The sequence below is a fragment of the Condylostylus longicornis genome, unplaced genomic scaffold (assembly GCF_029603195.1).
Source record: "Condylostylus longicornis isolate FDR11 unplaced genomic scaffold, ASM2960319v2 ptg000006l, whole genome shotgun sequence".
Classification (NCBI taxonomy): domain Eukaryota; kingdom Metazoa; phylum Arthropoda; class Insecta; order Diptera; family Dolichopodidae; genus Condylostylus; species Condylostylus longicornis.
Window position 1 is genome coordinate 3773262 of NW_026577975.1, and position 26411 is coordinate 3799672.

The 26411-nt window shown below is 23.0% G+C and overlaps 2 protein-coding genes across 2 annotated transcripts; both read left to right on the plus strand.

The window, feature by feature from the left end:
- Positions 1-5422: 5422 nt before the first annotated feature.
- Positions 5423-9093, plus strand: LOC129617751 (DNA topoisomerase 3-beta). Its single transcript, XM_055532833.1, has 11 exons — positions 5423-5644; positions 5875-6144; positions 6203-6502; positions 6557-6731; positions 6791-6919; positions 6978-7049; positions 7107-7192; positions 7247-7755; positions 7818-8072; positions 8146-8542; positions 8612-9093. Exons 1-11 carry the CDS (start codon positions 5554-5556, stop codon positions 8887-8889), a joined length of 2562 nt encoding a protein of 853 aa, XP_055388808.1. The 5' UTR covers positions 5423-5553; the 3' UTR covers positions 8890-9093.
- Positions 9094-10031: 938 nt separating this feature from the next.
- On the plus strand, positions 10032-11737 carry LOC129618429 (protein YIPF1). Its single transcript, XM_055533163.1, has 7 exons — positions 10032-10217; positions 10299-10603; positions 10672-10739; positions 10810-10915; positions 10995-11089; positions 11161-11253; positions 11319-11737. Exons 1-7 carry the CDS (start codon positions 10153-10155, stop codon positions 11598-11600), a joined length of 1014 nt encoding a protein of 337 aa, XP_055389138.1. The 5' UTR covers positions 10032-10152; the 3' UTR covers positions 11601-11737.
- The last annotated feature ends 14674 nt before the right edge of the window (positions 11738-26411 follow it).

The following is a 26411-nucleotide window of genomic DNA, read 5'->3' on the forward strand; positions in this document are numbered from 1 at the left end:
TGTTTTGAACAAGCTTTAATAGAAAACAGCTACTACCTAATTTCCCATGATTCTATTTCGGGCTTTTTTTGCGATATTCCAGTTTTGTGTCTATTAGTACCTTCCATCTCATTCAATGTATACATTTATATTTATGTATGTCAACATGTGCCAAGTTTGAAAAAAAATATGATCTTAAACAAATCTCACTCATTCGCTTAATATACAATATTTTTATGCCATAAAGTATGCTAGAATTTTTATAACAAAAATATATATCATTTATTAATTGTATGTCACTATAGCTAATTTTCAATTAAATTTCTTATAACATATATTTCATAAAATACACAATAACTCACATTTATATATATGTCTATACTATATATCCACATAAATCCAAATACAATATAAATATAAAAAAAAATACATAATAAATCATTTTCATGTACACATATATAATTGCAAATTAAATTGCGATAAATGTACAAATATAAAAAATATGCTAAGAAGCTCTTGGCATTGCCAGAACAAAATATATATACACAAGTATTTGTACATATATATATATATATATAAATTCTGTAACCTTTGCACATGTTTATTTACGTAAGATCATCAAAAAAAAAACTTTTTAACAAAAATCCTTATAATAATAAAAAGCTCCAAAAAAAAAAACAAAAAATAAAATATAATTATCCTTTATAGTTTTAAACTCGTGATTTCTTATTTTACTTACATTCAAACATACACACGCTAACACACACAAATATATATAATATATACCGGCATAATTTTAAAAATCTTAAAATATATGTTAAATGTTAAAATACAATAAAATATAAAAGAAGGCAATGTAAAAAATTTTTATTTTTTTACGTATATTTTTTATTGTTACATAGTTTCATTTATTTTAAAAACATATGTACAATATATATATATATATATACACCACTTATATTTTAGATTTTTCATTAAGTAGAACTGGTAGAATTTCCTAAATATTATACTTACATATTATTATTTTACTAGCCGACTTGCAACCATCCTTAATATTGAACTTGAGAAAGAAAACGAAAAAAAAAATTCGCATTTAACAATAACCATACACCATAATATGAATGTGGTATGGAATGGATGGAACGAACACAAATACACAAAACATGAAAAAAAACAATTGTATAAAAAGAAATTCTTAGCTACATATTATGTTTTTTAATTTTTTTAAAAAAAGAAGGGTATTTTTCGGAGCTTTTAAATTGTATAATTGTGGTTACTTATATTTTTTCCATTATAATTTTACTTATTTTTTTTTATTACTTTATTTTTTTTTTATTTTGTATGTATTTTTCTGGTTTTTTTTTAAGAATTCATAGGCATTACAGTATAGTTGCACGTTCTATATAACATGCATTTAAATATATACACATATTTTCTTTGACAGCCCCTAAATACAAAAGATTTTATGCTTTTTTAATTAATTTAATAAAATTTAATATTTAGATTTTAATGAGTTTCTTTTCTCTTTTCAGGATTATTGCAATTTACATATTTATTTTATATATACATATATGAATACACATTCTTTAATGTTTTAAGTTCAATGATATAATGTACATATATATGCGATACGTGTAAACAAATTTAAGAATAAAAAAAACTTTAAATAAAGGGATAAAAATTTAAACTATACAGAATTATTTTATATTATTTATAAAGGGGAGAATATTTGTTAAATGCACATATAAGTTTATATATTCATTGCAATTAATGATATTTTGATAATCACAGGTCTCGGACATTATTTTTACTAATATACGGTATACCATTTTTATTAAAATGCAGTATATTTCATAATGAAGAAATCAGGAGCACAATTAAATTCGTTTTTTAATAAATTAAAAATTTTCAGGACCACATTATGAAGTATTGTATATGTGCAACAAATTTTTTCATCATATAGCATAGATATATATATATATATATATACGTATATATCATGTTTATTTAAAAGTTTTCAATAAATTTCCTATTGTTACGCTCTCCTCATTTTTTCAATGTCTCAGCCCTGTAATATATATATATATATATATATATTATATATATCATATATATATATAACATGAATAGCATAATATATAGTAATGATATGGTGCATTATAAAGTGTTGTGCTGTATTTTCATTGAATATATGCACATATTTGAATATGATATATATAGAAATATATTTGTATTCATTTGTATTTGAATTATCTTTTTTACAAATTATGCATAAAGTTTCTTATATATTTATATTTTAAGGACATTCTTTTCATTGAATGAAAACAAAATAATTATATATATATATAACAACACAAAATATACGAACGTACATATATAATACATTTGTATATATATTTATAAAGGATACAATAAATAAAAAAATGATGATGATATCAACATAAAATGTGTGTATAAAAAACATTATAATATATATATATATATATATATATATATATATATATGTGCATGTTTATAAAAGAAATAGAAAATGAAGGTTAAATAATATTCGTTTGTGCATATTAAATAAAAACTTTAAATTTTTTATAAAAGTTCTTTCACAAAATATATTATATACGTGATAATTGCATTCATACACCTACATATATACATATATATATATTATATATATATACAATTTATATGTATAATGTTAATAAATAATAAAAATTTAAAAATAATGGTATAAAATATACATTACAATATATAAGAACAATGATTTTTCTTAAATATTTTATTTAAAAGAGAAAAGGATGTTTCGATCATGAATTTGCTTTATATTTTTTTAAATAAAAATTTTGTTATAATTGTATTATAACTATTAAAATTAATGGAATATACTATAGTGCTGCATATCAAGACATTAGTGAATATATTAAGAGTTTTTCATGAAATGATCCTAATAGCTATCTTTTACTGTCGGAAATACTTTAAAAACTTTCTTATATACCATACGTATGCGTCGATGATCTTTTAAGAACTAATGGTTTTTCAAATAACACCAGGTACTTTTTAAATAAAGCAATTTAAAATTGAAAAAATGTTATATATTTTTTTCAAATTTGGATTTGGAAATATTTATGTATTGTTCTAATATGTTCTATTATATCCTTAAATATGTACATCTTTTAAAACATGCAAAACACAGGGAAATTTCTTTAGTATTACTATTGCATACTTATAGCAATAATAGACAGAACTGTATTATGTAGAAATATTAGAAATATTAAGTCAACGAATTTTGATGAAAACTTTGTCCAAATTTTATATTCGTTTTTTTTTTAATTAAATGTTAATATAATATTTGAAATAAAATATATACAATACACGTAATATATAAGAATAAAAATATAAAATGAAAATATAATATTTAATATGTATATGTTAATATGTATATAATATGCAATTTATATATATACTTAATGTATATGTATAAATTGAAAAAATATTTATTCATATGAAAAAATATTTCGCGATAAATTTAATTTTTTAGTAATTTAGTAGTGTATAATACGAGTATATACTGTATATTATACACTACTGTATTTAGTAGTGTATAATATATACTGTATATTACATAAATATTATATGTAATTATATCCTTATAAAAATACTCATCTTCTTCTTCTAAAGGCATAAATTTATTATAAACACTTACCATACAATCAATGGCATTAACCTACTTAAAATACATATTTAAAAATGTTATACAAAAATATATTATATATGCACGGATATTTTAAGTGTATATAAGTAAAATGAATTATGCATAGAATATTATTTAAAATTTAATTAATATACTCAAATTTTAATTAAAAATAAAAATTTGTAAATTATTAATATTTTATTTTTAATTTATTTAAGATAAATAAGACTCATCAATAGACTTTTTTTAAAATAAAAATTATTTACGTAAATACAAGTATGTGTTATGATTGAATATACATCATATGTATGTAATAAGATATATACTAAATAATAAAGATAAAGCTATACTTGTAAATAATAAGATATATACTTTTTAAGAAAGTTCGCATTATGCAGCACTAGAGTTCAGTACTAAAATACAAAGTAGACACATTAATATGTATATATACATTTTAATTATATATTATAACATAATACATACATAATATCATAAAAGGTTATTTATACATAAAAATTACAATGCATTTATAAGCATATCCAATATTTTAATTACATACATACAAACATACCACACATTTTAAAATTCTCATCTTCCTCTTTAGCTAAACCAAAGCGAAAAAGAAAACGAAAGACAACAAAAAAATATTCTGTTCTTAAAGCCTATAGCAGAAATAAATTATTATAATATACATAGATACTTATGGATATATACATATGATTTATATACGGTGCACATACCTAGTAAGACATTTTACGTCACAATGACGTTAATAAAATTTGATTTGTAGGGAAAATCTCAGAATTTAATCAACAAAGAAAAAAAAACTAATTTTATTTTTCAACTTTCCTTACTACAAAATTGAAAACAAAAAAAATGTAATATGAAAAGTGACGAATAAAGAAAAGTGATTGCTCTTCAAATTTTTTAAAATATAATAATTTTATAAAAAGGATTATTATACGACTGACATTGTCGGTTTAGTATAGATAAATTTATATTATATTATAACATAAATATACATACATACATACTCGTAATACAATTTATATTCGTTTTAAAATCAATCCGACAAAATTTTATTTAATTGGATAGTCTAATCATATTCTATAGCTCTAGTATTCAAATAGTGCAAAATATAAAACTATTAAACGTATATAACGTATATGTACGTATAGTGCATTAAAAACAAGTGAATATTGTGAGATCGTCACATCAAATTTTGTACTGCTTACTCATCGCATAAATTGTTTTAGCACCGTTTTGATTGTTTATAACATCAAAAAAAAAAAAAGATGGAAATAATTCTAAAATTCCAATAATTCAGACTTATAACTGGAAATTCGAATCCAAAAATATCACAACGCGATTTCGGGATTTTAGTTATCGAAAAAATATTGCGAACCATTTTTCCTTTTACCTTTCCGCTATTTAAAAATAGGTACCGTTTATATGTAAGAGAGAATTTAAGATTTCGTATATGTATAACTATGTAAACAGTTTATGACATCAGACTTTGTGTAATGGCAAATAATAAATTACTGTATTCTCTTCAAATTTACTTTCTAATTTTTTAAAAAATAAATGGTAAAGTAAGTAATAACAAAAAAGCTTTGTTTTATAAAAAATACAAAAATTGCAGATTTAATAATTAGTCTGGCACTACTTTACTTATTATGTCATTTTAATAATCAATGAAATGTCATTAAAGTGACATTTCGATTCTTATTAAAAAGTTTTTAAACTTCGAAATTCAGATTGAGGAATAAAAATGTCATTTTGAGCAAAATAAAATCAAATTTATTTTATTCAATTAATTATCATTTAGAAAAAATCAATAAATAATAATAGGATATTAATAGTAGTAAAACATTACAATTCTAGATAAAATGAAGAGTGCTCTTATGGTAGCAGAAAAGCCCTCGTTGGCTGCATCATTAGCCAACATTTTAAGTAATGGACGGTGTACATCCCGAAAAGGTAATTTAATCATTAAAATAAAAACTTTCAAATTTAATAAAAATGAAAAAAGTGCAAAATTTACAATTATTAAAAAAATTGATATAAATAGCATTTTTAAACATTTACCGCTATGCTAATGCATAAACTATAATATTTATTAGGTTAGGTTCTTTAAAGGTTAAAAATTGCTTTAATTTTTATATTGAATTAAAATTTACATAACTTATAGAAGAAATATTTAATTGAAGGGCTTAATGGAGCTTGTAGTGTTCATGAATGGGATGGCCCATTTCGTGGAGAAACAATACGTTTTAAAATGACTTCAGTGTGTGGTCATGTAATGGCTTTAGATTTTGTCGGGAAATACAATTGTTGGGACAAAGTTGATCCAGTTGAACTATTTTGTTGTCCAACAGAGAAAAAAGAAGCTAATGCAAAATTAAAGATGCCATTCTTTTTAGTAAAAGAGGCTAAAGGTTGCGATTACTTAATATTGTGGCTTGATTGCGATAAAGAGGGTATAACGTACCAAACTCTTTTCTGTTATATTAAATAAATTTTCGTTTTGGTTTTTAGGCGAAAATATATGCTTTGAGGTAATGAATGCTGTTTCTACCTCAATACGAAATGTGAACAGTACTAGTGTTTGCTACAGAGCCCGTTTTTCAGCAATTACTGAAAAGGATATCAAAAATGCAATGGCAAATCTAGCTCACCCCAATGAAAATGAAGCAAAATCAGTTGATGCGAGACAAGAACTAGATTTAAGAATTGGATGCGCATTTACAAGATTTCAAACGAAATTTTTCCAAGGTCGATATGGTGATTTAGATTCTTCACTTATTTCATATGGACCATGTCAAACGCCGACATTGGGTAAATTTTTAAAAATTTAATCTAAGTTTCAGGTTTAAATTAATATTTTTGTAGGATTTTGCGTGAAACGTCATGATGATATACAAACGTTTAAACCTGAAAGTTTTTGGTATTTACAATTGCACGCTGGTTCCCCTGAGGTAATTTTTGATTGGGCTCGAGTCAGAGTTTTTAAAAAGGAAATAGCCATTATGCTATTAAATAAAGCAAAAGAAAACAAGGAAGCAAAGTAATTTATTCTAATCCCTTTAAAGGCTTTAAATAAATTAATGAATAATTTGATTTCAGGGTTGAGAGTGTTGTTTCAAAAGATCAGTACAAGGGAAGACCTTTAGCTTTAAACACAGTTGAATTGATGAGGGCGGCCAGTGCAAGATTGGGATTAGGTCCTCATCAAGCAATGCAAATTGCCGAAAAGTAAAGCCGCTTGTGCTGCAAAAAGATACTTTTTTATTAATAAAAAATTAATTTTTAGATTGTATACACAAGGTTTTATTAGTTATCCGCGTACTGAAACTACGCAGTACCCCACCAATTTCGATCTTAAGTAAGTAATTTAAAACAATATTTGAAAAGCTTAGAGTATTGAAACTTTAATTTGCAGTGGAGTCGTTAAATTATTGCAAAACTCATCAGAATTTGGACAGGAAGCACGTAGTATTGCTGCTGAAATGAATCAACCAAGAAAAGGTAATCGAAATAATAAAAAAGTTGTTGAAAATATAACATATTTTTTTTTTATAGGTGTGGATCATGGAGACCATCCTCCAATAACTCCAATGAAATGCGGGAACAAAGGTGATTTTGAAAGTGATGCGTGGCGCATATATGATTATATATGCAGACATTTCTTGGCAACCGTTTCTCAAGACTTGAAATTTCGTGTAACTACTGTGAAAATTAAAGTCGGCATGGAAACTTTTACTACCTCATCGAATGTCTTGATAGATCCAGGCTTTTCAAAAGTATTTACTTGGCAAGCTTTCGGGAAAAATGAGGCTCCACCACCATTTGTTGAGGGGCAAACGGTTCCAGTTAATGATATTAAATTAGTTGAAAGCCAAACTGGTCCGCCAGATTATCTCACAGAATCAGAGCTTATAACTTTAATGGAACAACATGGCATAGGAACTGATGCATCAATTCCTGTACATATAAACAACATTTGCCAAAGAAACTACGTAACTATACAACCTGGACGTAAATTAATGCCTACCACTTTGGGGATTGTATTGGTACATGGGTATCAAAAAGTAAGTTCACATATGAAGTTTTTTAACAACATAAACAATTTTTTGTCTTTTTTTTTTTTAAGATTGATCCAGAGCTAGTTCTACCTACCATGAGATCAGAAGTGGAAAAATTATTGAATTTGATAGCTAAAGGCACTGCAGATTTTAAACATGTTCTTCGACATGCCGTTGAAATTTTTAGATTAAAATTTTTGTACTTTGTTCAAAACATATCTAATATGGATAGCTTATTTGAGGTTTCATTTTCTCCACTAGCTGAATCTGGTAAAGCTCACTCAAGATGTGGTAAATGTCGGCGCTACATGAAATATATACAAGTAATTAAGAAAACAATTTATAGTTATTGAAATTTATTGAAAAGAACTTCAATAATATAATTTTTTTTAATAGACAAAGCCAGCTCGATTACATTGCTCCCATTGCGATGAAACGTACTCTTTACCGAATGGAAATGTACGTGTTTACCGTGAGCTTAAGTGTCCTTTAGATGATTTTGAGCTGTTGGCATTCTCAAGCGGAACAAAAGGACGATCATATCCTTTGTGCCCATACTGTTACAATCATCCACCATTTAGAGATATGCCAAGAAATTCAGGTTGCAATTCGTGTACTCATCCAACTTGTCAACATTCTCTTAATTCCCTTGGAATCTCAAGCTGCGTTGAATGTGAAAATGGTATATTGGTACTTGATTGTACATCATCACCAAGCAGCTGGAAATTGGGTTGTAATCGTTGCGATGTAATTATAAATATATTTAAAGGTGCCACAAAAATTACCGTCGATGGTAAGAAAAAAAAAAATTTTACAAAAGAAAAATTAAATCTAATTTAATAAAAAAATCCAAAAATTTAAGATAAACGTTGTGATTGTGGAGCTCAATTGGTGAACGTATTGTACAAATCTGAAAAATCTAAATTTAAAGATAATGCTGAAGAGAAAACTGGTTGCATATTTTGTTCACAAGAATTCTCTCATCTTGTTGAAAAGCATCGTGCCATTACTGCAAGACCAGCTCAAGTCAATTCACGTGGTAGCAGAGGTGGTGGCGGTCGTGGCGGTAAAAGCCGAAGTACAAGAGGTGGAAGACCAAAACAAGATAAAATGGCTCATCTTGCAGCTTATTTTGTTTGATTGTAAAAAAAAATGAAAAAAAAAATTATACATACGTATTATTTTGCTAATTTCCCTTTTGCAGCATTTATTCATAACATAATAATAAATTGTTTTATTTGTTTATTTATACATAAAAGAAGACAAAAAGAAAAAATTTAATTTTTAATCGTTTAACAATTTGATAATAAAGTATTTGTATGATTTACAATATTGATGAAGAAATTAATTTTTTTTGTTTTATTGGACAATTTATAAATATTTTTATTGTAATTATAAGCAATCATGAAATGAATGCCAATTTTGGTCTTAATTTTTCTGACCTTGAATTTTGAGTGTTCGTTTTTCTATTTCGTGTATCTGCCACGCAAATGGTTAACCACACAAATACTTATTTATTCAGGTGACAAAAAATTTTTCTTTTTCTTTCACATTCATATATGAAAATTTTCGATTATGTGGTTTCTCTTATATTAAAAATTTAAAACCAAATCAAATTCTAAAATTTTTTTAATTTAAATTAGTAAAAACCCTAGCACAAACTAATTTTTAGTATCTAAAACGATTTTATCGTCATAAAGTTTTCATAATTTTAAAATTTCTACTGTTTGTTTTATATTAACTTTTTATCCTGCAGTTTTCCAACTTCTTAAATATGACTTATGATTTTCTTCATAAATTAATCAACATTAATAAATTATCATTCTTGCCTAATTTCAATTTCGGAAATATTTCCTTATGCGTTCAAGAATACTATATTGGAAAAGGTTTGTGACTTTGATTACTTATTCAATTATTATAACATACATTGATGTTTTGAAAAAATTCATTTCTCCACAATTCATTCGATTCATTCCAAAAAATTCCACATTTCATTTAATTCCAAAATTTTTCACATTTCAAGACAAATCGATCAAAACAAATAATTTGATAAATTGCAATTAGAAATGTTATTTTAAATGTTATCCTTTAATTTTGAAAAAAGGCCGACTAAAACTTAATACAATATAAATTCTTAGCTTTTATTTAGTATAAGATTCATTTTCATTTTGAAAGCTATTTAATCGAAATCTTGAATATATAAGATCCACATTATTTTTACGACCCTGAATGTCTACAGTTGACAGTAGATGTCACTTTGACATTTAATTTGTTATTAAAAAATTAATGAAAACACGATTACACGTATTTTATATTTTCATTTTGTTAAATAAATACAAAAGAAAAAACTATAAAAAATAAATTTGTTTTTCTTATAGAGATAAGATAATAAGAAAAACGAGAATGGATAACAACGGTGATGATTTATTAAGTTTTAAGGAATTTCCACCTGTACATGGGCAAACGAGGTAACACTAATTTTTACATCCTACTTGCACATTTCTTAATATGAAAAAAAACCGTGAATATTAATAAGAATTTTTATTTAGTGCACCAAGAGCTCAAATTAGCATTAATTCACCTACTAGATCAACATTTGGTAATAAAGATCCTTTAGATGAATTAATTGATGATATGTCAAGAAGTGTTCAGACTATGAACAACGATAATTATTCAAATTCTGGCATTCCACCGCTACCAATCGATGATGATGATCCAACATTAAGCGGTCAAACACGAATCCCTAAACCATCACCAATTACTATAGAATTTTACCAAAAATATTTTAATGTCGATACAGCAATGGTAATTGAACGAATAGTAAATTCAATTGTACCAAGAAAAGCCCCACCCGGTAAATTTTTTCAATTTTTCACCAATTGTATTTTTTGAATAAAGCTCTAAATTCCATTTATTTTTTAGATTATTTAAAAACTTATATCGGCAAAAATCCAGATTTATACGGACCATTTTGGATATCAGCAACATTGGTAAAAATCATTCAATAAAATTTTTAATTGAAAAACTTCAGTTTAAAATAAATTTGTAATATTATTTTAGATTTTTTCTATAGCTATTACTGGTAATATAGCTGATTATTTGCAAAGAGCTGATTTAAATTATGAATGGAAATATAATTTTCATTTAGTTTCATATGCAGCTACAGGTATAATATTGATATTACATAATAAATAGTCACTTATTACTTCAAAAAATTCTATATTTAATATAACACTATATTTTAGCTATATATATTTATGCATGTTTTGTTCCAATTTCATTATGGGCAATCTTTAAATGGACTTTAAAACCCAATGAGGATAATTTAGACACTGATTCGGTAAGCTTTATTATAAAAACTTTCATTGCCATAGTTTTATTATTTTTATATCTTTTTACTTTTTATGATAGGCGACTTATACACCCAGTTTAATGTCATTGATGTGTGTTTATGGATATTCTCTTGCCGTATTTATTCCAGTCTCAATTTTATGGGTCATACAAGTAAATATCTTTTATGAAGGAATTAAATTTTTTTTTTGTAATAATTTTTATACTTTTTTTTTTAGTATTCTATTCTTCAGTGGAGTTTGGTTTTGAGTGCAGCATTAATATCTGGACTTGTATTAATATTAGTTCTAACGCCTGCAATAAGAAACTCAAAAATTTCTATGTTTTTAATTGTTGGAATAATTTTAGCACATTTCTTATTGGCAGCCGGCTTCATGTTATATTTCTTTCACGTACCAAATTCAACAGCAAAAATAATTCAACCTGTTACAGAAAAATTAATTCAACCAGTAACAAGTGTTATTAATATTGTGCAAAAAAATAATAATAGTACATCTTAGAATTTCTAATAAATTAATTTTTTTTTGGCTTGTTGCTGAAATTTTTTAAAGTATTTGGTATAGCTTTTACATATTATACATTAATAATGTGTCTATAAAAATAATTATATGAATAAAATAAAAAAAAAATGTATTTCATTTCTTCACTAACATATTATGAAAATTTAGTAAATTTGTAGGAAAACAATGCCGAAATATAATCAAAAACAAATACTTAATTTAAGCTTAACTTAATAAAGTCAATTATTTAAATAAAAAAAAATACCTAAAAATTTCTATCAAATTTTTTTATGTTCGTTGTTTAATTATTCCATTACTTCTTATATACTATGTAAATACATAATTGTATTTACATGGTATATTGGTATCTTATAGAAATTTCTTAATTACATACTGTGCATTTTTAATATGTCACAGTTTACATCCCCTTAAAAAAATCTTTATTCTTCTCCTGGTCAACCATATTTTTTTGAATTAGAAGAATGGCAATTCTTAATTTTTTGCAATATTGATCCATTTCATACTATCAATACTAATTATTATGTGAGATTATCATGTCTATATGTATATTATTGACCGCGACTATTATTGTTGTTTGAAACTATTATTATTGTCTAAGACTGTTATTATTGACCGCGACTATTATTGTTGTTTGAAACTATTATTATTGTCTAAGACTGTTATTATTGACCGCGACTATTATTGTTGTTTGAAACTATTATTATTGTCCGAGACTATTATCATTGTCTGAGACTATTATTATTGTCCGAGACTATTATTATCGTCCGAGACAATTATTATTGTCCGAGACTATGATAACAACACTACTACAACCTGGCTTGTATCGTCAAAAAAAATTTGAACTGTTTCAAATAAAAGCTAAATAAAAGAGTGTCTGCAAATACCACAAAGATATTTAAAATTTGAATATGAATGAAACATTGCAATGCAATTTATTAAATTTTATCTACAATAATCATTATCTAAAATAATTTTAATCATATTGCAATTAATAAATATCATACTCTAACCAAAAGTATTATTCAATTTCAAAATAAAATTAAATATACTTACAAATAACTACTTCCATTTTCCATTCTTTTGTTACCTCAACATTTTTTTGTAATAAAAAAAAAAAAATAAGAATAAGAAATGTTAATATGAAAATTTATTTGAAAGCAACAATAAAAGATTATTTTCTATTTTGCATTTTTCTTTCATAAAATTACTTACATATTCAAATTTTTTTTTATATTTTTCTTTTAAATAAAATTTAAAAGAAAAAATTCACTTTCTGAATTTTCTTTCCTCCTGTTAAAATATCTAATTTACATAATCATCTACATCGCATCAACCAACCAAACAAACCAAACAGAACCAAACCAACAAACAAATCAACCAACCCCAAAAAAAAATTTAAATAAAACAGAAAGGCAAAAGAATTTTTCCATCTTTTTCCATCTTTTTTTTTTTTTTTTTGTTTTGTACATTTTTTAACTGATTATTATCAGCCAGTTCACTTATTCCAGAGTTGGTTCCTTTCAATTCACTTTTTTGGTATAGGTTGTTTTTAACTTATTCTTTTTTTATATTTAGATGTTTAATGTTGGCGTGTATATGTATGTATGTATTTAATAAGTTGGGTAATAATTTTTAAGTATCGTGCTGTTCTTTGTTTCTTTATATTGAATTTTTTTTTTTTTCATATTTTTAACCAAAATTTTTAGTGTTCAGTTGTAAAAATTATTTTTTGTTTTTCCATTCTCGTTCTTATACTTTTTTTAATATTATTTTGTTTTCTTATTTAAATACTTTAAATTTTTAATATTTTTCTTTTAATATTTTAAGGATAATGCGTTGTTATAAAGAAAAATGAAGCACAAACGTTTGAATGTAAATACTTTTATTTAAATGGGATTAAAGTGTTTAAAAAAGAAAATGAAAATAACAAAAGTAAAAATTTTAAATGAAAAAGAAAATTATATGAAGGAGAAAATTGTATGTATGTGGGTTTGTATAATCTGTCTAAAAGCCCTAATTAAACGCTTGAAAATGAGATGGGTAAACTTCAAAATGAAAAAACAAAATCTACAGGTACGCTGTAATTTTCTTTTAGTAAATAAAGGTATTGCAGTATACATTACGTAGTGTAATGTATTTCGTAATAACTACGAATTTATACGTAGAGGCATGTAGGCACATATGTATGTCAATATGTGTTCATGTTCGCTAAAGTAATTTTAATAGTATTTAATCGACTGAACCTATGCTTACATACGAATTCATAAATTATAGAATTACAGCAGCACTTACTGGATACTACAAATACAACAAAATTAGAAATAAAGAAATTTTTTGGGAATTATGACAACGCGTTAATTATTTACGTTTTTAATAGCGTAAATACGCCTAAATAATTTTAAAATTTGTATGTTTGCATGTAAGTGAAATTCATTATTCTTTTCTGACAAAAAATTATTATAGAAATTGCACATTGTATGGGGTGTTGTATTGATTTCTTCAGAAACAACGAAAATTTATATTAATTAATTGCTTCAAGTTGATCGTTCCATACTAGATTGAGGACGATTTTGTATTACTTGTCTTGTTCCTTGTTCTTCCATACCATATTGTGAACTATATGCCTTGGTGGTAAATAAAATTATTTTTTGTAATTTGAATATTTTGACATTTTATATTAAGATGTATATGTGTGTATACATATAGATTCACTTATATACGTTATTATATGAAAGGGCTACAATAAATTTTGAATTAAAATTTTTTATCACGTACATGCAAAATGCATAATTTATGTAAGTATGAAATGGAAGTACAAAATTTAAATTTTCACTTTTTTCTTACAATTTTGAATTCTAAATTTCAATATGAATAAATTAGAAAGGAAAAATTGAAAAAGAAATTCTGTACTGTCTGGAAGATATAAAATTTTTATCTCAAAGAAAAGGAATAACGCCAAAAACCACTCTTTCTAATTTTTTCCTAGAAAACTTTGAAAGAATACAAAATTGCATATTGTTAATTTTTAAAAATTTAAGTCTTGCATTTTTTCTCCAATTTATATTGCATTCTCGTTTTCCTCGTTTACTCTTTAAGGGTACCCAATATTCTTACTGGTATTGCATTTTATTTTTTCATTTTTACACGCTTATTTTAAATTCTGGTCGCAGCTTTTCTGTTAAACTTGTAATTTCGAATACTTTATTGATTTTAATAATCATTATTGTTTATTATTCAAGAAAAATCTAAGTTTTAAGAACAGAAGTGCTTTTTTTTCAAATATTTTTTTTTGTTATAAATTTTTTATAACAAAAGCATTTTTTCTCTTTCATTTTTTCTTTTCAATTTTTGTTTAGAATTTTTTTTTTTTTTGTAAAAAGTTAAAATTTTATATTTTTAACATTTACACGTGGGAATTCAATTGATCATTGTACCAAACGTTGTAATGATTTTATTATACAATATGCTATCTATTCCATATATACCTATTCCGTATAGGTATATCATGTAAGAACCCCTGTAGAGTTTTACATCTATATGGGAACGTATCAATTGTTAGGATTTTATTATTTTTTATAGTCTCATATAAATAAAATCGAAAAAAATAATTTCGAATCGATTTTTATATTGGTAAGGTAAAAAGAAATAAGAAGAGGATTGTGTCCAGGAAAATAATAATTGTACCTAGAGTGGACTGGAATTAGAATGATGAGAAATTCGATTATTATTTGAGAAATACTTAATCAAGAATAATCTTCAATACGAATCAAAATAATAAGGATTCCTTTTAAAATTTTATTTATAATTGCTTATAATTCGATAATGGAATTTCCAACTTAATATAGATGTTATTTTATATCGCAATATGTTTACTCACAGAACAAACTATCAGAATGAAAGAATTATGTACGATTGATAGATCTTTGCCCGGCCCAAAAATCTCTAATATGCGCTTAATCATATCAGAATTTTCCTTTTACACTTAGCTATAGAAACGAAGCTTTAAAAAAGTCACTTTTTTGTTGCTACTGGAAGAACTTTTACTTTTACATTTGAGTACAAACGTATCAGGCTATGTAAGAAATAAATTATTTTAAAAAAACCAGATTTTTATTTAAAAATAACCCGTTTTCATGATTGTACCTCAAATATACATATATATTTTTAAAGGTAAACTACCAGAACTATCAGAATAATCTTATACCCACTCATCTAACTTGTAAATGAAATATGGTCTTAACAACGCTCATCTTCTTAAAATCAGTTTATTTACCATGAACGATTATTAGAATTAAAATGCAAATTTTTTACTCTACTCACCAAAAAAAAAAGAGTTGGAAAACTTTTACAAACCTTATGTTTTTTATTTTTATATTTCATGTACTCTATGGCATATTTCTATATGTGTGTATAAAATAAATTTAATACAATAGTATCGAAAATATATTTTAAGGGTCAAATGCATATTTTACATTTTATTAACAAAATTGGGCAAAAAAAAATATTTATTTAAGAAATATTAAATACAGAGGGAGAGAAAAGCACGTTAACCTGCGAAAAAAAGTGGAAAAAAAAATTTATAAAAAATTTACGTACAAAATATTAGGGATTTAAAAAAAAAATTTTTTTATAGGTAAAATTCATTGTAAAATGTTGAAAATTTCATGCTTTAGTTTCCTGTTGATAATTTTCTTTTGAAAAGAATAGAAATTTTTAATTCTATTTAGGTTTACAAAAAATTTTAATTACTTGAATGCTAGTATGTGTACACTGTATGGGGAAGACGGGATGGTATTTGACGATTCGATATTTTATTATGAAAAATTATATTGTAATTATTTGACGAGATGTAATATTCTGTGGAGGAGTTTAACGAGTCCTGCAAATAAAACAGCGGCCGAAATATTAAAATTAATTCGCTTTACTATTAATTTAAAAAATCATTAAAAATTACTTATATAATCATTACCTACATGGAAGCTATTACTGTTGAGACAATAATACCATTATATAATTTAGAAAAAATATATACAAAATGAGAAACTCTTTCTCTATTCTCATTAATTTAAAAATAAATTTTATACTATATGAACAAAATTAATAAAGCTGCATGCCTTTAAAATAATAATTGTTAAAATTATTTTTAATGAGTATTTAAATAAAAATTCAAATAAGAATTTTTTTTTGGTAATTTTTAATAATAAGGAGAAAAGAACAACAGTACAGTAAAAAAAAAAGAACACGTGCCAGATTTTTTTTTTCTTTTGTAAATTTTTTCATTGAAATTGAACATGAGCTCAAAAAAAAAGGCATATTAGTATATTATGCCCACACATAGTTATGTAATGTATGGAAGCACATAAATATATATGTATATATATATATGCTTACATATATTTATATAAATGTATTGCGTATAAAAATTTGCTCATTTTTAGAAAGTCAATTATTCAAAATATCGAATAAAAAGAACTCATATTGTAGCTTAAAGAATATTATCAAATATTCAAATTTTATGTCATAATTTTAAATGTCATGTTATAACCAAAAATAAAAATATATTTCCTCAATTAGTAAATTTAATTTAATATGTCTGAGTACAACACTGCCATCAAAGAGTTTTAAATATGCCATTTGAAAGAGAGAAAAAATTGGAATTAAAAATATTTTTTTCTGCAAATGAAGCCACGAATTTTATAATTTCAGAGATTATAACTATAAATTATTCAAAAATTCATTAATTATGAATTAATTTTTTTGCAATTGTTAATTTGATTCAACTTGCAATAAAATCTTTACGGGTCTTCGCCAATAAAAATAATATTTTGTTCATATATCCAAAATTCATTAAAACACCAATCCACTTAATATCTTGGCAAACATTTGAAACTTCTATGAATTAAATTTGATTAGAAATGTTAAATTAAAAATCAATATGAAACGACGCATTGCATCATTACATTGTTACACTACTCTTAATATTTTCTCTTCTCATCATATATCAACTTTTTGCATCTAATATCAAGTATGTATATAACATATTTCTATAAATTGTTATATGTATTTAAGCAAAATGCAAATATAATAGGATGTACAATAAAAATGACAGTATAATAAAAATTATAAGTGAAATACATTGAACGCATTTTATATATTAAAATTATAAAAATTTAGTTGTTATGTACAAATATAGGATAATAAAATTACAAATTTTAAAATTAAATTTTTTTTATAGTATAATAATATCTTATGGATCTTTATTCAAGGATTTATCAAAATTTATTTGATTTTTTTTTTTAACTTTATTTGATTTGATGGTATACTCGTTTTGGTATATTCAATAATATACGTATAGTCACATAATAAACTTTACATTCTATTTGAACACTATATTTCAATTTTGATAATTCATCATATATTTCGCATTCCAGACATACACAATTTCAGGAGCCTACACTATTTAATTCGATTTTCGTGAAACCTTTTTTCGTATTTTGCAGAAATGGAAAGGTATATAGCTCCATTTTTCTGAATTCGAAAATCATTTAAATAAAATCGAATTTCATATAATAAGACCTCAGTTTTCAATACAATTTTCATTGTATTTTGCATTCCAGATAGCCACAAGTCAAATTATTTATATATTTAACTTCAATTGCACAGAAAGAAAAAATTAATAGAAGAAAGAAACTTTTAAAACTTTTTTTGTATAACAGTTCATATATTATATGCAACTAAATATTATTATTATATTATAATACTATATTATAAACGAATACAAAACATGACCGTAAAATTTAATATTTCTTATATGTAAAACAATTGTAATCTTATAACCTCTAAAACAATGTAAGTACCTAGATACTTCTTTTATTGTATAAGTAAATTTACATAACTTTAATGCATGTATAAATATTTGAAAAATTTCTTCTCAACAATTTTTTAAGTAAAAAAATATTTTACCAAAAAATGTAAAACAAAAAAAAAACTTCTTTACAAAATTTTTGAAAAAAAAAAAATAAAAAAAATTTCTTAATGCATTTATAAAAAGTGAATTTTTATTGTCATGTCAAAAAGTTTTCACCAAAACAACATGTAAATGCAATTTTTTTTTGAGCTAAAATTCATATGTGTATAACAATATTATATATTATATATCTTTATGTATTTACATATAAGTGAAAATTATTATTATTCTATATATTTTTACATTCTATAAAAAACCTATTAGCCGCACACTCTATTCTACATTAGAAAAATAAGAAAACTTTACTTAAGAATTAAGATCCTTTCATTAAATATGTCATAGTAAAAGTTTGTTTATACTTGAATATGTTATATATACATATATAAAATTAAAATATTTAAAATATCTATACAATATCTAAAGATATTGTAATTATTCATGAATAAAATAATTCTTATAAAAATACATATAAAATATCTGAATTGATTTACAGTAGAAGCTAAATTTAAAAAGAAAATAATTTTGATAAAACGGGAAAAAAAACAAATTTGTGAATCTAATTTCATTATGCTTGCCGTAAAATTTGTTTAAAAAATCATAATAGTTTCTAATTTATTTTCAAAATAGCTCTAAAATTCTCAAAAAAAGATCTTTTTCCTTTGCATTGCAAATTTATAAAAATACACTATGTACTCGTAATTAAAAATTACATAGATTAAAATCTATTTATTAAGATACACTATGTGACACACTATCATGGTCAATGATGTTGTAAAGTCCTTAACCCTTTGGGGCATGCTGGTATTAAAAATGTCCTACCTTTTTGATGCGTAATAACACATGGTGGGACATTTCTCGACCCACCTGAAAATATTAAAATAGTTGCGCGCTCATACATTTTTTTCTGAACTTTATTATTTAAAGTAATTGGCAACAGTTAAAAATATACTTGATTGCGCTCGATTTTTTATTTTTTTATATCATTGTATATCCTAATTAATAATAACACTCAGTCAATTTTATTAAATTTTGAACAAAATAAAATTTCTGTGCAACAGTGGTATTTTTATTTTCTAAAATTCCGTGCCTCAAAGGGTTAAACAAGTAAATATACTACTATTAAAAAAAATGTTATATGTACATTATTTAAAATACTTTCATTCATATACCCAAATATTAAGCATATTTAATTATTGCATACATTTAGGAGATGAACAAAAGTAAAAAATTTAAAAAAGCATTAACATTATATGGACGAATTCGAATTAATTAAGTGTGTTAATATGAATAATTAGATTTTTTGATGGCATAACATTTACTGTTATTTTATCGTTTTTGTATAGAAATTTGGAAAATATGAGGACACCAATAATAAAATCTTATTAGTGTCAAGAGACGATAACTTGAGAGGTGGGAAAATTATCGTATAACCTAATATTTTTTTATAATTATCATTTTAATGAAAAAATTCTAAAATAATTTACTATTTTATGGATGAAATAAAAATATTGATATGATAGTATCTGAGTAATAAATTATGAAGGAGCTGTTCACCAATAACATTTTACAAAACATTATTTTTTCTAATATATTATTATATTGTTTGATGTAAAATCATTGAATATTATTATTGCATATTTTTATATTTAAATAATTTCTTCAATATTAATATAAAATATTTAATTTAAAATTAATTATAATATATTATAAAAAAGTTATCGAGAATTTATTGTTAATAAATATGTTACATGTTTGTATATTAAAAAGAAATTTTAATTTAAATATATAGAGTAAACCAATAAACAATATTAACATTATACAAAAATGTAATGTAAAAAATTTTCATTCATATACAAACAACAACAATATTATAGGCATCTATTAAATCTATTAAAATTTTTTTTTATTAATGCAACTTAAAACAAAAAAAAAATTACAAAAATGGAGTATGACAAAAGTGCATTTTAAACATCATCATAGATATTTTTTTTTAAAAGCTATTCTACTATCTTGTATGCACACATAATATGAAAAGAGATTCCTTAACTCTGATATTATTCTTTTATATTTTATAAGGATTCTCATATTTTTATCATTAAATTTTCTTTCTTTCTTCTTGTTTTCGTTTTTACATTTTCATTCCTTGTTTTTTCATATACTTAATATACTTATATAATTCTTATATTGTGAATATATATATACTCTTGCTTTTCTCTTCTTCTTCTTCTTCTTCTTCTTCTTTATATTATGTTCAAGTATTTTATTAAGCACTTGTGCAACAAATTTTCACCTTAAAATGTAAGAAAAAAAAGAAGAAAAAAAATATTACATGAAAAATAAAAAAAATTTTCTCTATATTTACTAATATTTATGTATAAATTGCATAAATACATACACACTCATACATTGTATTATATTAATTCAATATTACAAAATATTCCTGACACCTACATATCTTACTATTATTATATTATGTTATATATTATGTTTATTATGAACAATAATATGATAATGTTCGGGATATACAAACAACATGTTGTTATTGTAAGTATGAGAGCATACAATATTTGCGCTCTCATATATTATCATAAGAAAAATCAAAAGAGAGAAAATGCAACAATCAAATAACCTACTATAAGTTGAGTAAGAAAAAAAAATTTTTTTTTTTATTTTTTATTATTGTTGATTTTTATTTTTGCTGTAAGTATTTTCATGTATTCGCATATGGGATATAAAATATTGCAATATTTATAAAAGCAAAAAAAAAAAATTATAGAATCTAGGTAAAAAAATGGAACACAAATACAAGTAAAGAATTAAAAGAAAAACATTTTGCTTTTCGTTTTTCGTTTTTTTTGTTTTATTGTAAAATTTTCACAATATTACGCGATACAATGTGTGTGTGTATAAATCGAATATATTGTAAATGTATACTGTATTATATGATTGTATGCTTTCATTATGTTAGAGAGATGCTGTGCTGCATTTTAAATTTTCTTCTTATTTTTAAATAACATAGTATACTGTTAATGGAATTGTTGCTATTTGATTTTCTTTTTTTTTTGCATACTCTTGCAATATAAATGCATTTTTTATGCTTATAATAAAATTTTGTCTTTATTTTTATTTTACGGTAGGAATATATACCAATATATGTGGGTATTTTCTTTAATAAATTTTTAACAACAATACGTTCTTATACACACATTTTAGAAACAAGGATACAATGTACACATTACATGTATTAATGAAAATTTTAATGAAAATGAGTGTGCATATACCTATGTATATACACACTGAATTTAATAGAAAATTTTCGCATTATATGAGAATTTTTATAATAATAAATATTAATATAATAAAATATTTTTATAATAATTTTTATATTAATAGAAATAATGAATTTAATTTAAAAAATTATATATATACCGTTATATTCGACATAATATTCAAAGTAAATTGAGTCTTGGTAATTCGAATTTACCATTCCCTTTATATACCATAAATCGACGTACATATTTTATAATATTATAGAAAACTTATTATATGCAATTTGAATATGAAATAAATATGAAACAGTTCCTATATATTTTTTCAATAAAATTTTAAGGAAATATTTCATATTTAATTATGTGCATATATACCCATTTTATACAAATATACATACGTTATGTATGTAAATGCAATTATTAATTTTATTCAATCAAAAAATTATAATACTCTTTTCTTGCTGAAATTCTTATTTAAGACTATTTATATGCAATTATATTATACTATCTAATATACTACCTATATACTGCTAATATACTACCTATATACATACATATATATAAGTTGTCTATTGTACTACTATAATTTTTAATATGAGCATCTTACTTAAAATGCATTTTATATATAGTTAAATAAATATAGAGCAACTAAAATGAACATACATATATGTATATATATAAATGCATAAGTACATATATAAATGTACACATGTGTATATATGTACATATATATAACATAGTACATATATATATGTACAATTTTCGCACATATATTACAAATATATACAAATTTCGCAAATATATATCATACATACATTATGAAAGTAGTGTTTGCAAATCCTGTGAAAATTTTATACAAATACATATATTATAACTCTAAAATATATATGATATATTACTTTCCAATAAATTTCCAGGGAAAAATATCCTTTTTTTTTGTTTTGTTTGGTTATTCCAACATAATTTACATATTATATCTTTATATATAATGTATATTATATTTCACAGTACGTATATATCTATATAGTATATAAATGGGAAAAAATATGCTTGAATATATACACCTATGTGCGTATACACACAATATATCAATATTTTATGGTATGGTGAATACAAGCTAAAAAATCATCAGATATCTTGTTTGTTGTAGGTGAAAAAATTGAAAAAGAGAGAAAAAGTATTGAAGTTTGGTAATTTCTTATATATACTTTCTTTTATATATATACGAACAAGCATACTTTTTTTCCAAAATGTTATTTATAATAAAATTTTTTTTTATATATAAATAATATATATAGAAAATTTTCATTTCTCCAAGTAAGTGGAAAATACAATACCTATACAAAATCATAATATATGTATTATGAGCCTAGGACGATTGTAGGCTGATATATTTAGGTAAAAATGTTAGGATTATCATTAATATTATCAATATTTGTATATATGTATGTATTTCATACGGTTTGTACGAATCATTTTTTTTTAAATAATTTATTTGTATTAAGATACAAAATTTTTTTTTTTATATTTTTTTAATATATTTTCTTTTTCTTAAACATTCTTATTAACTATACATATATGTATATATATACAAATTTATTAACTTTTCTTCATTTACTTTCCCTATTTATATTTATATAAATTTGTATATATACCATTGACGTACATTTTTCTTTCAATATTTAATATATACCATATATACCAGTATAAAAAACAAATTTTAATTTTTCAACAAAAAGAAATATTTTTCCTATAAAACAAATAGGAAATTTATTAAAACAAAATAAAAATAGGTTAAAATAATATTTAAGTAAATGAAATAAATTCATTATATATATAAATGGATCTTATATATATAAATATATAAGTAAATTTTAACAATTAAAACTAGTTCACTCCTTATATATTACATTTACTTTACTATATAAGTATATGATATTTTATAAAACTTTGGTGAAATTTTTTTAAAAATTTTGATATTTATGATAGCTATTTTATTAATTTATAAAATCGTACAATATTTGCTAAAGTAGGGTCGAATATTTGGGGTCTCATTACCGGCGAGGTATATATAATAGAATTAATAATTATTATATAGTAAATTTAAATTGAAAGCAATTTAACTTTAAATATTTCATTGAACGATTTACGACGATACAGAAAAATTAACTAATCTATAATCTAAACACTTGACACTATCTCAGAGCATTATTTCTTAATGATACAAAATGGTAAGGCAAATTTAGTATACTAACATACGTTCGTACGGGTATAAATATGAAAAATTAATATGCCAAATGATTAATAAATTTAAATAATAATTTTCATATATTTTTGTAAAAATAATTAATTATTAAATTCATTAAACTGTAATAACACTTCTCTTATAATTTTAATTTTGGATTAGATACCTTATATGTATTCCAAAATATTAAATTTCTATAAATTTGCATATATTTAGGGGCATTGAATTTTAATTTAAAAAAAACCAACAGGGAGATTTCTTTTGAGTTTTACACTAATTGCGATCCATTTTGCAATCTCAACTCAATTGCAACAATTAATTAATTAAATTTACTCTTTTTTCACAATATTTTGGTTTTTAAATTATCGTTAATATTACAAGATGGTAAAGCTTCTATATTTATACTAGCTATTCTTATTAAAATTTATAACAAAATTATGCCTATATTTTTTATAATCATGGTTAATTTAATAAATTTTATTCCTGTTATATTTTAGTTGTTCGAAAAGAATAATGAGAATAGCTATATTATTTCGAAATCCGAATTTTTTTACTTCTGTTACTTGAACATTTCGAAATTCATATTTTCGGGGATTTTTCTACAGCAAAACTTCACGAACATTATTAAATTTCAATGTAATGGCATGATATTCAATTAGACTAGACGAAAATATATAATAAATTTTTGATGATGATGAAAACGACTAAAATTTGTGTTATACATTATCTTTATTATTGAAATCACAACACCGACAATAACGTTTATTTTTAAAAATTTCATGCATTTTTTCAAAATTATAAATCAATATACTCTTAATGGTATAATCTAAAAGTAAATCTAAAAAACCCCAAAAAAAATTAAGAAAATTGTATTATAATTTTACAAATGGCGTATACCATAAAAATTCTCAATGAAAATTAAAACTGAACCGGCTGAATAAGCAAAGAAATTATTAATTATTATTAAAATTATATAAAAGAAATGATTAATTAATAAACCACAAAAATAATAATAATAAAAAAAAATTAAAAATATTTCCTAAAAATTACAATTATAAAATTCTTTACAATTAAGTTTTTCCAAAAGAAATTTAAGTAAAACAAACCACATTTTAATATAGAAAATAGAAAGAGAAAAAAGAAATAGAAAAAAAATTCATAAAATCTTATACCTTTTGTAAAAGAAAAACGAAGAAAATTTTTTTCTTTTCTTCTTTTCATTTTTCCCATTTATACAACAAACATGCCACCATAAAGAAATGTAAAAGCAAAACAAAAAAAAAAACAAACTCTTCTCATATACACTTTTAAAGATAAGTTCTCATTACTTATCCTATTTGCAAAAAAAAAAAAACAAAAGCGAAAACGAAGAAAAAAAAATAAGAAGAAAACAAACTACAACAAAATTATACCAAAAATCAGCCTAAATTCATTTTTCCTGAATCCTGTGTGTATTTTTCCTCTACATATACATATATATATATATATATATATATATTTTTAGTTTTGTTCTGATATCTTTCTTATTTTTATTTTTTATATCCCCTTAACATAATTTTATTCTATAACTACACTTACATACAATTATATCTTTATTACTTCACTTAAAATATTTCCTCAAGTGTATATACATATTATTTTTTACCCATATACATATATATACATATACATATATATATAAAAATAAAATATATTAATATAGTATTATTTTGCTAATATCACCTTGTATACCCGGTATACCTTATGCATACCCCGTTATACTCAGTATATTATAAAATATAACACATACGTTTATATTTTATGTACGCACACCTAAATGTATGTATATTAAAACTGGAATTTGCGTTTTTTTTCTTATTTTGCTCTAAAATAGGAAAAAAGAAAGAAAATTTTTAAAAATTTTTTTTTGTTGGAATGAGAAATGAAAAAAAGCTTATAAAATAAAATTTATCCCCAGTAAAAATTAAAAGAAAAAAAACACAAAATACAAAAAAAAATAAAAATAAATCTCAATTTTCCACCGGATACTTCACATCCTTTTTTAAGTGAAATACAACAGGGAAAAAAAAAATATATATATCACATATATATCACATATATATCGCATATATATCGCGTATATATTACACACATATATATATATATACATATATTTGTGTGATATATATGTGATATATATGCAATATATATGATATATATATGATATATATTATTTTTCTTTTCCCTGTTGTATATTCCTGCATATATATATATACACACACACATATATATATATATATATATATATGAGAAGTATACCTTTTTACAAC

Bases quoted from the DNA above. Each gene is read 5' to 3' on its own strand.
- LOC129617751 (XM_055532833.1), top strand. From the start codon at position 5,554: ATGAAGAGTGCTCTTATGGTAGCAGAAAAGCCCTCGTTGGCTGCATCA. The intron at 5,645-5,874 runs GTAATTTAATCA...ATTTAATTGAAG, and splicing joins ACGGTGTACATCCCGAAAAG to GGCTTAATGGAGCTTGTAGT. The intron at 8,543-8,611 runs GTAAGAAAAAAA...CAAAAATTTAAG, and splicing joins CACAAAAATTACCGTCGATG to ATAAACGTTGTGATTGTGGA.
- LOC129618429 (XM_055533163.1), top strand. From the start codon at position 10,153: ATGGATAACAACGGTGATGATTTATTAAGTTTTAAGGAATTTCCACCT. The intron at 10,604-10,671 runs GTAAATTTTTTC...TTTATTTTTTAG, and splicing joins ACCAAGAAAAGCCCCACCCG to ATTATTTAAAAACTTATATC. The intron at 10,740-10,809 runs GTAAAAATCATT...ATATTATTTTAG, and splicing joins TTTGGATATCAGCAACATTG to ATTTTTTCTATAGCTATTAC.